The sequence below is a fragment of the Zosterops lateralis genome (assembly GCF_965231275.1).
Source record: "Zosterops lateralis genome assembly, chromosome: 2".
NCBI classification, from domain to species: domain Eukaryota; kingdom Metazoa; phylum Chordata; class Aves; order Passeriformes; family Zosteropidae; genus Zosterops; species Zosterops lateralis.
This window is the reverse complement of record NC_139763.1, coordinates 96323600-96340325: the sequence shown is the minus strand read 5'-3', so window position 1 is coordinate 96340325 and position 16726 is coordinate 96323600. Positions and strand designations below refer to the sequence as shown.

The following is a 16726-nucleotide window of genomic DNA, read 5'->3' as shown; positions in this document are numbered from 1 at the left end:
GAGCTCTTTGTGTGAGGCACTGCAGTGCTGGAATTCATACGAAGAAGAGGAAAAAGCACAAGCAGCATCAGCTTTACTCAGTTACTGGCAATAGCCATGGTCTAACTGAAGACTGCACCAGCAGCCTCTCCAGCAGGGCAGAGGGGTTGTGCTGACTGGGGACAGGGACCTACCTGCCACCAGGAAACTCTTGGAGACTGGGCATGAGCCTGTGTAATTCACAATTCCCTGGCACCTCCAGACTGCAGCTGAATTAGATACAAGGTAGGTGTTAACTGCAAACATACTGAGTAATACGTATGTACAATTTATTTAAAATACTTTTTAACATATAAAACCCCCTCACTATTTATACAGTCTAAGTCCTAGCAACATATACAAATACTGAGCAACTACAATACATGCTGAGGTAAGAACATACATTCTGGGAGAATACTCAAGCCAAACAAGATTGAAATACATTTTATATACATGTCTTCATATATAAGAGAGACCCATGAAATGTACCTTTGCTTTATTGTACACAGGCAAATTCTAGTCTTAGTGTGTCATGCAATTAAACCCAGCTGTTACACATTCAAATGTATCTTAGCCCTAGCTGATAACATGTCCAAAAGTCTGAAGCAGAAGCAAAGCCTGGGACCAAATTCCTTCCAAAAAGGGGCTTAGATTTTTAAAACATCCATTTCTTTAACAGCTTATGCTCCTCAGATAATGAAGTTGCATTATGTTTGCTTAAAAAAATAACCCACTGTAGAGAAACTGCTAAATTCTTACACCACCTTAGCCTTCAGCTACCCACAGTTCTACCATTCCTGGTCTGCAGTAAAAATTAAATCCAGGTGTGTTATTTATACTCACTTGGAACACATCCATTCATTCTTATGGTTGATTAATTTTTCTAAGCCTAAACTGGTACAGGTTGAGAATGGAGAGGATTCTTAACTTGGTTGTAGCTGTATTGTCACATCTTAGTGGGAACTAATAACTTCCCACTCCTTGAAATAAAATCAGCTCAGATAATTTCAGTCACAGTTGCTGCTGATAGCAAGAACAGTTACTTACCCGTTGAAGCAAAACTACAAAGATTGCAGAGTACTTTTATCAGACAGAAAAAGTTGCAGTAACATCAAAAGTACAATCGCAGGCAGGAATTTGCTGTTCACAAATGGGTCTTATTTACCATCTTTACATTCACATTTAGGCTTAAGACACCCAGATCTAAAATAAATAATTTTAAAATTTCATTCTCAATGAATGAGAATGAATGATCAGAAATTGTAGAACTGGGCTTTAAGGCAGCACAGAGAATGTTCAGCATCTTTGCTGGTGATAGGAACAGTGGGACTGAGCACACCCTCAGTGAGTTTGCCCCCAGCACCAAACTGTGAGGTGCCATCACGCTGGAGGGAAGGGATTCCATCCAGAGGGACTGGACAGCCCTGAGGGCTGGCACCTCGTGGTGTTGTCCTACACCTGGGTCAGGGCAATCCCAGGCTCACAGACAGCTTGGGCAGAGAGGTGACTGAGAGCAGCCCTGCAGAGAAGGACTGGGGGGTGATGGCTGATGAAAAACTCAACATGAGCCAGCAATGTGCTCTCACAGCCCAAAAAGCCAACGGGATCTTGGGCTGCATCAAAAGGAGCATGGCCAGAAGGGTGAGGGATTCTCTGCTGCTCAGGTGAGACCCCACCTGGAATGCTGCAGCCAGCTCTAGTGCCTCCAACATATGAAGGACATGGAAGTGTTGGAGGAAGTCCAGAGAAAGCCACGAGGCTGGTAAGAGGACAGGAGACCTCCCTATGGAGACAGGCAGAGAAAGCTGGGACTGTTCAGCCTGGAGAAGAGGAGGTTATGTGGAAACCTCATTACAACCTTCCAGGGAAGGATCCCATAGGGGAGCTGGAGAGGGACTCCTTGTCAGGAACTGCAGTGACAGGACAAGGGGGCAAATGGGAAGACTGGAAGAGAGGAAGCTTAGGTTACAGATTGGGAAGAAATTCTTTACACTGAGGGTGGAACAGGTTGCTCAAAGAAATTATGGATATCCCATCCCTGGAAGTGTTCAAGGCCAGGTTCAGTGGAGCTCTGAACAACCTGATCTAGTGGAAGGTGTCCCTGCCCATGGCAGGGGATTGGAAGTAGATGATCTTTAAGGTCCCTTCCAAAGCCAGCTATTCTATGATTCTGTGTAGTGTCATAATTCAGATGCTGAACAGGCCACAAGTGATTTTTGACTCCAGAGTTTATATACAGCCCCTCTGAAAACAGATTTTCAAGTGTTAAGTGAGGACAGTGCACTGGTATTAAGGCATGGCAGCAGCCCCTTGAACAGCACTGCAGTTTGCACTCAGACATTGTCCACAATATTTAAGGACCTGGGCAGTAAACAAGGCTTTGAATTGCATCACAAACAAACAGTAACCCCTGAAGTCCATAAAACTGGGTTACTGTGTGGCAAAGGGGTCCCACATGTACAAATTGATTCAGCATCCTTCCAATAATGCTGTTAGAATAAAAATACAGCATTTTTATAGTGGGGTTTTCTCCTACTTAGTAAGAAAGCTGTGCTTTTTTTTAACAAGATAAAAAATGGCAAATATGCCATTCAGACTGTTTCCATTTTGTGATTACTTAGCTAAAATGAGTCTACATTACCCTAGTAAATGACCAACTGCAATGTTTTCATAGTACAGAACACTGGAACATTCAAAGGATACAAATTCCAATAAATATGTCTGAAATGGACACTCTTTGGAATAGTACTGGTTCTTTTGCAAAGGTTTTGAAATCTTTCATGCTTCTAATAAGAACAATCATAAAAAAAGCCCTAAGGCTAAATTTGGCAGTTGTGCTAAAACGTACCATATGTGCTAAATGCATGTCTAACACAAACTGTGCACCATTAGAATATTTGTGCTTCCTTAAGCACTCACAAAAGTATGTACAGATCTTTTTTTGTATAAGCTCACACCTGAACACAGAATAATGGACACTCTGGGGAAGGGCAGGGCCTTTCTCAATTCAAGTCACCTCCAAGACCTGGATGCTTCTTGCACTGAGCACCAGGAAAGTCTGACTTGGAGGCAGGTGCTATTCAAGTGGCCCTCACAGCATAGGGAAAAATGTAAAAGCAGTTGCCAGGTAGTTTGCTTGTGTCAATCTGTGCCTCCTGGATCCCTAGGAAGGAACAAGACTGAGTGGCCTAAGGAGAAGAGGCAGAAAAGAGACTGTACAGACAGCAGCTTCTAATTTTGGAAGGCTAACCTAACCAAAAAGGCAGGAACCTTCTGAGGAACACACAGCTGAAAATTCTCAATTCTGTTAACAAAAGGTGAAACTATGTAATTCAAAATCAAAACTATTTTATGCCATGAAGTTAAAGGGAGTTTTGCCATCAGTCCTGACAGTAGCTTGTGAAGTCTAAGTTGTGCAGACATTTTACAAGGAAGAGAGGAATTTTAGAAGCTGTAGTGCTTGCACAGAATTTAAGAGCTTTGGGTATTAAGGTGGGGTTTTTTCCCCAAGAAATAGTACCATTAGGAAGAAATAACTGGCTTTTGTACTTAAACCATTTCTCCCAATTTACCACTCACATCTATGAATTAGTGGAGCTAATCACAAAGAGTTCTTCTCTCATGTCTGACAGACAATTGTACAGTAGTAATAAAAAAGTCCACGGTTTTGCAGGAGACAAGCTGTTAATTGTACATACAGCTTAAGGAAAAGCAGGATTTCACTCCCACACCACATCTTTTGGTTCAACGTTGTATTATTTAAGACTAACAGTACCAAAACAAGGGAATTTAAAAAGTGAAACTGTGAGCTTTATGGAACTGGCTTTTAGACACAAGCCATCATCCTATCTTACCCATGAGCTAACTTTGTTCATCCTTACTCACAGTGGGATGGGCCACGCTCTGTGGCACCTGGTACATGAGTTGGTTGGTATTGCCCGGCCCCAGCTGCCCCTTTGGTATATCATACAGTGCCTGTGCTGAGGATGCACTGTCTGTCCTGGATAACAGCTTATTGCACGTTCCAACCAGTGGAGGAGCTGGATTCCCTGCAGCTTTGAAGGTGGAAATGGAAGGAGCACCAAGAGGCGTGCTGGGATGGCTGGACATGTCCATGATTATGGGAGTGGCGTACTCCGGTCCGGTTACAGGCAGTGGCTCGGCATAGGCGTGGTAAACTTCTTGGATGGGGGAGTTGTAAGGGTCCAAGTCAGCATAACTGGCTTCTTTTCCTTCCTCTGGTTTGAAGGTTGATCTCTGGTGAAGTGTGCCCACAATTCCTCCTACCAGGGGCTGAGCATATTCTGTGTTGCAAGCCCCAACAAAGCAAAACAAACACACACTTAATGGGTTGTTTTACAGTGGCATCACATTAAATACAACCTGGCAGTAGTCCCCCAGAGATCACTACTATCATACATCAAACCAGTGCTCCATCTCTGTCCACCAGTGCCAATTGCTTTGGAAAAGGATTCCTTTCACCCAGTAGGTAAAGCCACTGAGATAGCTGAAACATCCCCACTTCTCAGGTTTATACTTCTTCCCAGGTGAGCTGCAACTTTCCATGCTGCAAATCTGCCTGAAATGCTATTCTCTTTAAATTAGACTTAAATAAAATTATTCTGCCTGGGTCTAGATGAAAAGTAGTCCTTGGGATGGAGGGTTTGTCCTTTGAGGGGGAAAGCCTGCATGTAGTCTGAGATGTTTTAGCTCAAGAGATAATCTGTGTTACAAAAGCTGGAGGTGAAAAGTCTACCTAGCTGGGTGAAAACAGACAAGCAGCCAAAAGTAGTAAAGTATTTCTGCGTGCAGTGGAACTGCAATTCTTGTCCAATTCTGCCATCAGCAGGTAAGCACAGAACCAAAGGCACAGTCAGTTATCCTCATCCCATGCCTTTGTCACCAGGGAAAGGGCATGGGCCACTATCCATAAACCCTCCTTTTCTAGAACATAAGTATGATTTCACCCAAAAATAGTGAGGATAGAGAATCAAGTGCCACATTTCAGATTTGTGCATAAAAATACTGTGATGAAATTATTTCCAGTACATGAAAATATAACCAAAAGAATTCTTTACCCCTTTATAAGGTTTAAAAACAACTAAAGAACTTTTCAGTTACTGCATTAACTTGGGCAAGTGTCTATCTATAGCACATGAAATGAGAGAACAGACACGAAAACCCCTGCATTTTAAGAGATATGTTTACCTACAGAACTATTCACTTCTCCATTGTTCCCTTCCCAAAACCAAGAAATAACTAAATGTAGCCAGATTATTCCTGACATCTTTTGGCATATCATATATATATATATATAAATATATAAACATATATATATAAAAGATGGCCCACAACATACCTGCAGACTGTGTTTGCAACATTGTTGGGACTTCTCTTGGTCTTAGGTGACTGATTTCACTGCTGCTGTAGCGTACAGGAGTTTCTTCATGTTCTGCTGATTTGGTTGGGAAAAACTGCTTCATCCCTTTCCACCATCCTACACATGGATTAAAAAAATAACAACAAAAAAACACCCAAGATTGTATATATACTGTGTTTTAAGCTAATATTTTTCAGCACAGCTTGTATTTTGTTGAAGCAGGTAAATAACTCAATTATCACTATTTCAAGTAATAACCTAAGACATCAGAGCTGTGAGCTATCAGAAGCAGACATGTAGCAAAAAAAGTGATTAAAAAGTTCCCTGTCTAAAGGGTAAGACATACTTAAGACTGCTTGTGAGCAGACACACAGGTGTGCAAGTTTTCAACAGGAGGCCAGAGAAGTGAAGCAGAGTCACACAGCAGTACAACCCAACTGCTGCAGATGGCCCTTGCAGCTGGGGCACAGGTGGTTTCAGGATCATTGCTTGGTGCAATTGTCTGTTCTTAAGTTTATGAGGCACAAGACAGTAGGATGGAAGATATACTTAAATTACACATCCTTACTAGGGCAATGAAGACAAAATTTTTGACAGAATTTATACACTAAGATGAAAGATTTTCTTCCATGACAAAAGAAGTACCAAAGAAATGGTTATCAAATGTATAAAGACATTCCTTAAAAATTAATTTCTTCCCTTCATGTTCTATAATTAAGAGGTTTTCTACTTTGTTCACAAAAAAAACCCTGAAGTGGTCAGTTCTAAGAGGAGACAAGGCATTTACTATTTCTGAAAAAAAAAAAAATCAGAGAAAGAAGCAGTGCACTTAAATTTGTCCAGAAAAGAAATTCAGTGTTTGCTGTGCCTCTCTCAGTTAGCACTAAAGAAGCTGCTGCTAGTGGAAATTGTAACTGCAATCTGAAATACACAGTGAACAAAAAACACTGAGTAAATGGTTTCATAAAACCATTTTGTTACCTGCACGATCCCAGTAAGGTAGATCATACGTGCCCTCAGCTTTTTTCTTGCTGTGAAAAAAAAAAAAGAAAAAAAGGGTTATTTTAGCTAGTCTGCTTATCAAAAGATGCATTACTTAATGCTCAGCAACTACCACCTTGGCTGTAACTGGTCCTCAAATTTAATGTATAAGCACCAGTAACCTGGCTTGCCATCACCAGTCTGCTGCTACCAGAGAAACCAGTTTTTAGTCAAAGCACTTCCAAGGAAAACAGTTACAAAAAAGCTGCTTTGTCCTTGGTAGTCAAGTGAAGTTTTTCTCAGAAAGAATGCAATTCTTTCCACAAGTGCAGACCACAGAGTTCCCACAGCAATACATGCAGCATTTCATTCCCACACACCGGGCTAACATTCATTTAAAGCACTTTCACCCATCTATTCATTTACCGGTTTCTCCAATGCCACGCACAAACTAAGATAAGAATCAGAGTAGTGAAGACCATCACCAGCACTGGAACCAGAACTGCTGCCAATGCCACATCTGAAAGCCATTAAATTAAGTGGTGTCAGACAGAAAGAGCTTCTCATAAAGCAGTTTTTGATTTGAAAATTACTTGGGTAAAGCACACCGTTTTCACGTTTAGTGTCCATCACACCGGATCCCCCAGCTAAGTACTCTGCTGGATGTTCCCACAGTGCAAACTTCAATTAACATCTGGCTCTTCTACATGCATGCACAGCTGGTGGTTTTGCAGGGTTTTTCATCAAAATCAACCAGTTTGTTTTAATTTTTTTTTTTTCCATTACAACAATGTATTCTGTAATTTAGGCAGAAAATCCCTTAGTGCCACCATGTAAGTTAGAACCTCCTTTAAGAAGTAAATTCCACAGTACCTTAACAGTTAATCCCAATAGGTCTGTGCTGGGTCTGTGTGTGATCCTGTCCCCTGCCATCCAAAGGACACTTCAGCAGTGCCCACATCTGCAGTGACTTTGCTCCCTTTTCTGACCATTTTCTTTGATAAACAAAATGATTATGCCAGGTGACGTTTTTCAAATTTCATGTCAAAAAGACCGCTCCAGAAAAGATTTGCTATATCAAAGGTGTTTTGTTCTAAAAAATTATTAAATAAAGTAATTATACCTGATTATTCAGAGGGGAAGTCCAAGTTACAACTTCTCCTTCTGACAAAATTTGTTCAATGATTAAAAGATGAACTCAGTTTGAACAAGTTCTGGAAGATGGAACTATTATATATCTATAAAATATACACTGTATATACATTTATATTGTATATGTAACTCGGCAGATTAGTTTTGTTTCTGCATGCAGTATGCAACTGTTTATCTTTTACCATATGTGCATTTATTAACTGGTAAATATTAGAAATAAAATATTGATCCATCTGCTGTAATTTGTTAAGTTTTGAGAAAATTTCAATGCAGAAAGCACACTTAATATATGCCAAAGGAGTCCTAAACACTTCTGTTTCATGGTGGATACCTTTGGTTACACTTGGTGTCACTGTAGTGTTTTTTATTTCAGGTGTGAAAGTTGTTTTATCTGTCTGGAGTGAAGTCTTCACTGAATGAATGAACTCATCCATGAAGTCAGCATTCTTCTCATCATTCTTGTTCTGAGGTGGTGGTGGTGGCAAGGTGATTTTAGGAGCACGACCTTCAGAAGAAAAGAACTTATAAGGTAAGTTATTTGAAGTGATAATTTTCCACATCTCCTTTTCAGAAGATAGCTGGAACAGTTTGCTATAAAGCTTTTGTTCATGTTATATAATGAGGAAATTCCTCCCCAAGAATCAATGACATGGAAATCAAATGATTGGCATCTTTTGACACACTTGTTTTGTAAATTACCTTGTGTACACCTAAATTCAGTATTTTCCTGGTTAAGTGTAATAACTTTTGGATAAACTCAGAAGTTCTAGTTAAAGAAGGATTATTGCTTCAGACTCATTGAAAATATACCCATGATCTAAGTTTTAACCTTAGTCATTTCATTTACAACCTTAATAGTTTCACTTCTTGTCTTGCACAGTTGAAAGTTTTCAGTTGTCTTACCTAGACTAAACTGACATCCTAGCAACTCTACTTTCATTGCAATTTTCTGGTGCCATTTTAAGGGGTTAATCCTAAAAAAACGTGCAGTAATAGGTGGAATGAAATTGTTGCGAACTTCCTGGTACAATTCAGTATTCCCTTGAAATATCTAGAAAAGAAGGGGAAAAAAAAAGAGATAAACATTATGTTCTACAAATACCACAGCAATTAAGTACTACCAATTTTGATGTTGTATTTAGGAAGAATAAACAGTGAAGGATCCAATTCACCACAGAACGACACTGCTGCCTGCACCTGTCCACTCCCTTGGCCCCATTACATTTACAACTAAATAAAACAAAGAAAGTTGTGTGCAGGTATGCACACAGCTACATAGCTCAGAGTAAAGGTACCATGGAATATCCTACTGATTGATGCTCCCCAGGCAGTGCCTGCTGTCACACACATCTCACTTGTTTATGGCACTGAGCCAATTCTAACTTGGTCCTTCTTGGTATTTTGCATTTACTCTTCAAATATACGTGGATAGCAAGGAGTTGTGACAGCAGGAATGATAGCAGGAATTACGTGGTGCCTTCACACAGCCCAGCAGTTCAGCACAGCTTGTCTGAGGATGGCATTCATTAGAAAGCGTTGGGAGGCACCCTCGAGTGTGTAACCACACTGTCCTCTCGTGGCTGCTGCCTACAAGTGCTGAGCCACGACAAAATAGAAGAATTCGGGTTCAGAATGTGAAAGCTCTCCTCAGTCTCACACTGAGCCATGAGGTTCTGCAAGAGAAGGGTCAGACTGCGTGAAGGATGAGCTCCAGCTGGTCCTTCCCTGCCATCCTTGCACTCAAAGAACTCATCAAAACGTGACAATACAAAACAAGTCTGGTTGAAGTTTAAAAGCAGTGAGCAGAGGCCCTGGGAGATGCAATGTAAGCATACTGACAGATTTACAGCCAGCCATGGGGTTTTCACCCCTGAGCTGCTTAAAACAATACAGCAGCTTGACCCAGTGCTCTAACCCTCCCTCTCCTTCAGGAGGACTGGTTTGGTACCATGTCATTGGGTAGGAAGTGAGCTGCCTCTCTGTGTTAGTGCACAGCAGCGGAGCTTTGGCCCTGAACAAGAACTCTGTGGTTGTTGCTCCTGCAACACAGGTCACCACTGGGATGACTGTAAATGAGTTCTTTCTTTTGAAAGCACTGATACAGACCCTGCAAATCATGGTGAACACAATGCAGAGCAGAATTACGGCACTTGCCTGAAAAAAGTCAATATTACAAGGAGTTTTCTTCTCACTCACACCACTTGGTAACCAATACAGCACCCAGCCACTCTTAAAGACATGCACTGCATTGTGTAACAGCTGATGTGTCTGCATTGCATGGAGCAGCCAAGAGCTTTTAGCACATCTCTGATAAATACAAATCACTGCTGTTTCAATCTTGATACACAAGAGAAGAGATTTCTGTATTACACTGCTGGGTTTTTGAACAAAATGTCTAGCCTGTCCCTAGGGGTCTGAAATAATTACTGTAGTAAACTATCCATTCAAAACAAGTCCCTGCTCTGAATTTAAGCTTCTTGTTCTTAAACATATTCAGTAGCAACCAATGAAGACAGAGTAAATGCAGGGCAAGCCTATGATATTATTTTGGAAATAAATGAGTAACACCAAGTAGTTGAAGTTCATGTGCCCACGGCCAGAGCTCAGTACCAAAAGAAGGCACATTTGGCTGCCCAAGCAACACACGCAGAGGTTACAGGGTGGGGATGCAGATGCCCAACTCATGTTGAAAGTTGAATCTCATGTCAGGTTTCTGAGGCTGAGGTTTCTGAGCATATAACAGCAAGGGCAAAAAGAATCAGTGCCAACTCTTTTTTTCAAGAAAGATTAACAGTAAAGGTCTTTACGCCAGGCTTCTATCAGTCAAGCTTTTGATGTCCAGTGTTACAGAAGTAACTTCACCTGCAGTTATGTATTATTTGTTACCCTAATTTTTGCATTAAAAACTAATTTTCTTCTAAGCTCAATATAGTATCTACTTTTTAATTAGAAGTCACTTTAATGTTCTTTTTATTATCAAACTCTTTCCAGTTCCCTCTATGCTATTAAACAAAGCTTTTCCAACACTGCAACTCTGATTTGTCCTCCTTCCCAAATTCAAGCATTTACTCTTTCTTTCATCCATGAAAAGTTAAAAAAAGCTTTTCTTGTGTACTGCCAAATCTGTAAAAGATATTTGCAGAAAAGACTACAGGATAATCTCAGAAAATCTTCTAGTCTCCTGAAAAATGTTAGGAATTCCAAACGTGTTTCACAAAACCAGGGTCTAGCACCTCCCAGCTGGTCTGGCATGCTGAAAGGGACAAGCCTACAAGCAGATGCATCCAAAAGCAAATCTGTATCAAGTGAGGTGATGGCAGATAGACAACCTGCTATTTTGAACCAAACAGAACCATTTTTTTCTGTCATTTAACTACAGCTGCCAGCTCCTGGATACATACAATTCTTCATGCCCTGTCCCTTAATGACATACAGAGTACAAAGAGAGATCTTAGAGTCTGTAATTTCAGACTCCACAATTTGTTTCATTCCATGAGCATGCAAAAGGAACAATGCACTCAGATTCAAGACAAGAGCTGCAAAGGGTTTTAAAGAAAATTATCAAACTAACGCTGAAGCCTAAATCTCAGCAGCTTGCTGAAGCCAGAAGAGGGCACTCAAAACTAGCCAAATATGCTGTTTTTTCTTTTTTTCTTGAGTACTTCACACCAACAGTCACTTTAGTTCACATGTAGGCTCAGACCCGACAGTAAATTCTCCTCCTCTCTTTCAAGTGTTTCCTACTGCAATTACGTTCAGTGTTCAAAAATCTCCTAATTTAACAATCTTCCAACCTTTTACTTCTTCAACAGGATGAAACATTCTGAGCCCAGAATAAAAAGAGGATCAAGGACAGCCAAAGTGACCATCCTTATTTCTAAAAAATTACCAGACTAGTAGTTACAGTTACATGTACGTAACACCACAAGTCTATAGAAGAAACAGAATTATTCTTGAAGAGATGCAGTAGCAGACAGCCTCCCACTGGCAACAGAAATTTCTTGTATAGAATATTCCCACTCCAAATGGTAGTAAAAGTAACATCTGAATTTTAGAACTGTTCAAATCTTTTACATATTTGCATATTGTCATATTTTCTTCAGTTTATCTGCTGTTTATGATTCACAATAACAATAAAAATTAAAGTTATTTAATGATTCCTCACCACACCAAAATGACTTGTATTTATAATTGTGAAATCTCCACAGAACATACCTAGAAAGTATGTAGTATTTTTACCTTATCTTTACCCGTGCCAGGTTCTCTGTACACTGTCCACTTCTGTGCATCATCACTGTATAAAATCCTGTAGGCTGAGACATAATAGTAGTGCTCTGCTAAAGTTGATCCAGTAGTTATAATGCCTGTGAAAATTGAGGTGCCCAGTTAGGACAAAAAACTGGTAGTGCTTTGTAAAAACTAACAGATCATTTTTTGAATCCAGAATTGCATAGTGGAGGGACTTCACTGGTCCAGTTAACTTCAGGAAGTTTATCCAAAGTCCCAGGGTCTGAAAGCTTCCACAGTGACTGAAACTTACTAAACTCATTCTACCTAGTTTGTATTTTAAATTTTCATGATATAACTTTGCTAAGCCTTTTTCCCCCTGTTTCTTGATGGAAACAGCCCCTTCGTTTGACCACAGCTCACTCCTGTCTGCAACTGCTGACACAGCTCTTCCCTGCTCTTATACTGCCAACCTAAAGGCTCCATTGGAAGAACTGCAGCTTCCTACAGCTGATACTGCAGCACAACTCACACAGGAAAGCTGTTTTGGAAAAGCTTATTAGCACAGGAATTAGAGGAGCAATGCAAAATCCAAAGAGTCCTCAGGGAGGTAATAAAAAAGACCACTGGTAAATCCAAGTTGCTTAATGACAGCAAGCCATGCTGCTGATAGCAGGGTAAGCAGCTGAGGTTTCAGAGACCAAGTCAGGCATTTTGGAAAGAGACAAATGCAAACTGATCAGCGGAACATGTTTCACAATAGCCTGAAAGCCCCAGACTCTATGAAGCACTCCACCTAAATCCAACTTAATTCTGATTTACATCGGATGACAAACATGCCCATTAACACCAGCAAATCACCTCTGAACAATTAAACCAGGAAACATTAACACTGACACTGAAGGTACAACAGCTGCACATCTGCCCTGGAGATTAAACCCAAAATGACAATGCCTCAGTGCTTTGCTACTTGGAATGGGCAACACTGCAGTCACCAGGAATTGGTCACCACGAGCAGGCTGCTCAACTCAGAACAGAAAACAAACCATCCAGAGCAGCCTGGGAAGTAGCACTTCCAGTTGTGTCTCCAAACCAACACAGCTGCTAAAATCACCCCCTGTGTCAAGGAGCAGGGCCAAACCCAGAGCCTGGCTGGCCTGTTTGCTGAAGCAAGGCCCAGCAGAGATTCCTGGGGGGGCTTCAGTACCCAGCTGTCAGCCCAGGCCCCACTTGGGGCAAGGAGGTGAAGGGGAGGCTGCCAGCTGCTCTCCTGTGTCTGCTCCTTTCCCTGCTGTTGGATTCACTGTGGCCCCAATGGGCACTAGGAAAAACCTAGGAATACAAATCAGTACTCCGGCGTCAGAGGTACCAGTGGGCTGAGCTGACTGGACTTTGATCTGCACTTCCAAGGACACAATGAACAGGAAAAGGGAAGCATCAATGACCCAATAAAACCAAAGGAAACACTTAAACAAATTCTGATGGAAGAGATGTCTTCTACTATGAAACTACACCTTCTCAGCTCCAGGCTCCTCAGTGTATTAGCTAGGATGTGGAAGCAAATTAGGTGTAATGGTAATTAAGTGCCACCTGAGCTTTATCTAAGGCCCAGCACTGGAAAAAGGGATGTCAGTAACCAAAACTTTTGAATGCTGTTGAGAAGCCACATCAGATTCACTTACCTGTTATTTTCTTTTCTTTATTCAAGTCAATCTGCAACCACTGATGTTCATCACTGATAAAAGCAGCCCAAGGAGGTCCAATCCTTTTTAGTCTGGCATTTTCAGGTTTCCAAATGTTTACTTGTCCTGTTTGGTTAGGCCACTCAAGAATAGATGATGATGTGATGTGGGAATCAGGAATCACCCCAGATTCCATCCCTAGTGTCCCATAACAACCTGAACAACAGAAAAGGTGAGGATTGAAAATGAGAACTGAAGTTAACACTGCTTGGATTTTAAGACTTTACATGCAAATATTAAACTGCCATCTAAATTCATTCCATAACAACAATACCAACAAAACACACTGTCTTTTGCTTTCTAACAGGGATGCTAGAACCAAACTAGTCACAAGAATGCCATGATTTGTGCCTGTTCTAAGAGTAAAGTAGATATTCTCTTAGTCTACTCACACAGAGCACTCAATGAGAAGCACTGGGGAACCTTCATGGTCTAAGAGTATCTATGGTTGATGCAGGAATGGGAAACAGACCACTGGTTAATTCTTTCCTTTTTTGTGTCTGTATAATATCTTGGACTTTTAAACCAACCCCAGTATCACAGTGTTAATTTGAACAAAACCAAAGCATGTAGGAAGTCATGTCATAATTCTGGTCTTGAGCTCAAACACATCCTTGAGATTAGTTACATTTTTCTGGCCACCATTCTAAGTAAATGTTTCTTCCCATGTTGCCTTCTGCTGGTGGCTGGAAAACGTCTCCTAAATTCAGGGCTAGATTTCTTGCTCTGTAATTTTTTTTCAGTTTTAACACTTTTCCTCTCTCACATGCATACTCCCCAGAAGAATCAGCAGAGAGCAATCTTTGCCTTCAGTCAGGCAGGCTGAACAACCCAGCCTAGTTTCTCTTCTCCTGTGAGCTCCCCTTCTCCCTGCAGGCCCCTCTGCACGGAGGTGGGCACTCATCCCTCAAGGGAGGCACAGGTGACAGAGCCCACATGTGACTGGATCCCAGAGAAAGTCTTGCCCATGTCCTGTGAGATGGCATTAATAGTTTACTGTCTCTGCTGGATTTACGTCACCTGCCACAGCACAGGATCACTTCACTAAGGAATCCTTTTCCCTTAGTGAAAAGGGAAGTCTGTCATGTTCCATCTAACATGCTGCCACTTTAAAGCAGAAATTCCTTGGTCTCTAACTACCTGCTACATTCCACACTTTGCTCTGTGATGCTTCAGGTAATTTCTTTCAAGTCTCTCTTTCTGTATAAGCAGTCTCATCTTCCTCTGCACTGACCATGTCTCTAGTATTAATAACACACTCTCCTATTTCACACCAAGTCATGAAAACAACTACAACAGCAGGAACACACTAGGACCTTCACCACAGTCTCTTAAACCTCATTTGAGTATACTACAGGGTTTTTTTTTCCCCTCACCTAACTCCTAGGCAACACAACGACAGACATTTTAATTTAGACAGCATCTTGTCTCCAGCTTATTCAATAATCTCTCACGTGTCACTGAAATCCACCAAGTCTAGATCAGCATTCTGTCCTATCTCATCCAATTTCCAAGCTGTTTAATTGCTTTCATACACACTATCAGATCACATTCTGAAAGACAAAAAAATCCCAGCAAACCCTGCCTGGATGACTGTGTTTAATATTCTTTATGCATAAGGATACCAGACATGTAATTCCTTCTCTCAGCTCTTGCAGATGTTTGAGAGGGAAATAATTTTAATGTTATGTGCTCAGCATTTTCTAATTTTTGCTTATTTATACGTTTTCATCACCAAACACTCCTGCCCATCAGATTCCTGCCTTTATATCCCCGTTCACTGTGCCTTTTATTTATGTATTAGGAAAAGTATTTGTTTATTTTTGAGAAGTATGTGTATGATTTCCCCCACCTTTCTTTTTTTAACTTTATCTTTATAAAAAGCATACGTTATGGTTTTATGGTTTTTACGTTGTTATTAAAACAGTTAAAGAGACTAAAGAGAAGCCACTGTCTTCACATTATTTCCATCATCCACTTAAAGATGGCATTTAAAGTGACTTACAGAAAAACCAGCTTCCACTCAGAAAACTACAGCTAATTTATTTAATTAGCCTGAAAGAATCTCTTTCTGCAGATAAGCAAGGCTTACTTGAAACATCACTGTACCTATAAATGTAGTAATGATTAATCATCAAATTGAGATAGTAAAACAATTCAAAAATATACATTACTTGGGAATGCACTAAATAAAAGTCTCACAAGTGAGAAAAATTAAGAAATCATACCTGTACACTTATTTCTATTCACTAAGTTTGTATGAAAGCAGGAACATGTAACACATGGGATAACACTTACCACTTGTCTTAAAGGTGAAGAGACTTGTAGATAAGGGTCCCCTGCAGAGAACAAAAGATGATGTTTTGCAGTGAGAAAAATTGAAACAAACTGTCTTCAATTTATTTTTCTTGTCTGACTGCTCACCACTGAAACCTATGCACATATGCCTGAGCAAGCCCTTAATGATTAACACATTCTGCCAGCAAGTTGCAGCACTCTCAGTACAAACAACCTTCTCAATTGAAATCAAGTCCAGAGATACTGGGTTTAAGACTTTCAAACAAACACCTACCTAGCAAAATGCAAGACTACATTAAAATGCTTTCTTTTCAAGTTAAGTTAATCATAGTAACACAAATCAGTCTCCCGTGATTGCTTTCATCTGTGGGACTTGAGACACAATCACAAGCTCAAGCTACACTCTTTCCCTGAAACTGAAAAACTCAAATTACTGTTTTTCCACAGACCAATAGGAATTTATGGCCAAGAAGGTAAAAACTCAGTGCAGAATTTGGAAAATGAAAATTTCTGGTCTAGAGATTGAAGATATTTGGTAAAACAATTACACTACAGCAAAAGTGTGAGATGCTCAGAGAAGAGAACCTGTCCAGGGAAGATATAACTCCATGAGCTGAAATTAATCCCGCAGTGAGACGCTACCAAGACCTAAGGTGCTAAAGATAAGGAAACTATAGGAAATACACTTACACTTTTGAGGTGACATTGTTAGCCAAGGAGCCTTCATAGTATGGAATGCCCTTGCTGATTACAACATTAATTTGACCACCCAGAGTATTTGACACGACGCCTGCGTGAACACCAGCCATGCACAGTGATGATGACTTAAAGGAGGGAGGGAAAGAAGAATTTCATACTACTAAGTGAATATATTAAACACCACGCCATATATTGTACATGCTATGCTGTCCAGTTACATTAAAATACT

At 40.5% G+C, this 16726-nt stretch overlaps 1 protein-coding gene across 1 annotated transcript in view; it reads right to left on the bottom strand.

The window, feature by feature from the left end:
* Positions 1-296: 296 nt before the first annotated feature.
* The window catches only part of DCBLD2 (discoidin, CUB and LCCL domain containing 2), a 41016-nt gene continuing 24586 nt past the window's right edge, over positions 297-16726 (bottom strand). The window contains exons 6-15 of the mRNA XM_083854612.1: positions 16489-16622; positions 15799-15839; positions 13441-13656; positions 11771-11895; positions 8435-8582; positions 7863-8036; positions 6806-6899; positions 6380-6429; positions 5378-5515; positions 297-4322 (exon numbers count right to left, since the gene is read on the bottom strand). Of these exons, the coding sequence (XP_083710738.1) occupies positions 3880-4322; positions 5378-5515; positions 6380-6429; positions 6806-6899; positions 7863-8036; positions 8435-8582; positions 11771-11895; positions 13441-13656; positions 15799-15839; positions 16489-16622 (1563 nt within the window). The 3' untranslated portion in view covers positions 297-3879. The remainder of the gene's footprint in view (positions 4323-5377; positions 5516-6379; positions 6430-6805; positions 6900-7862; positions 8037-8434; positions 8583-11770; positions 11896-13440; positions 13657-15798; positions 15840-16488; positions 16623-16726) is intronic.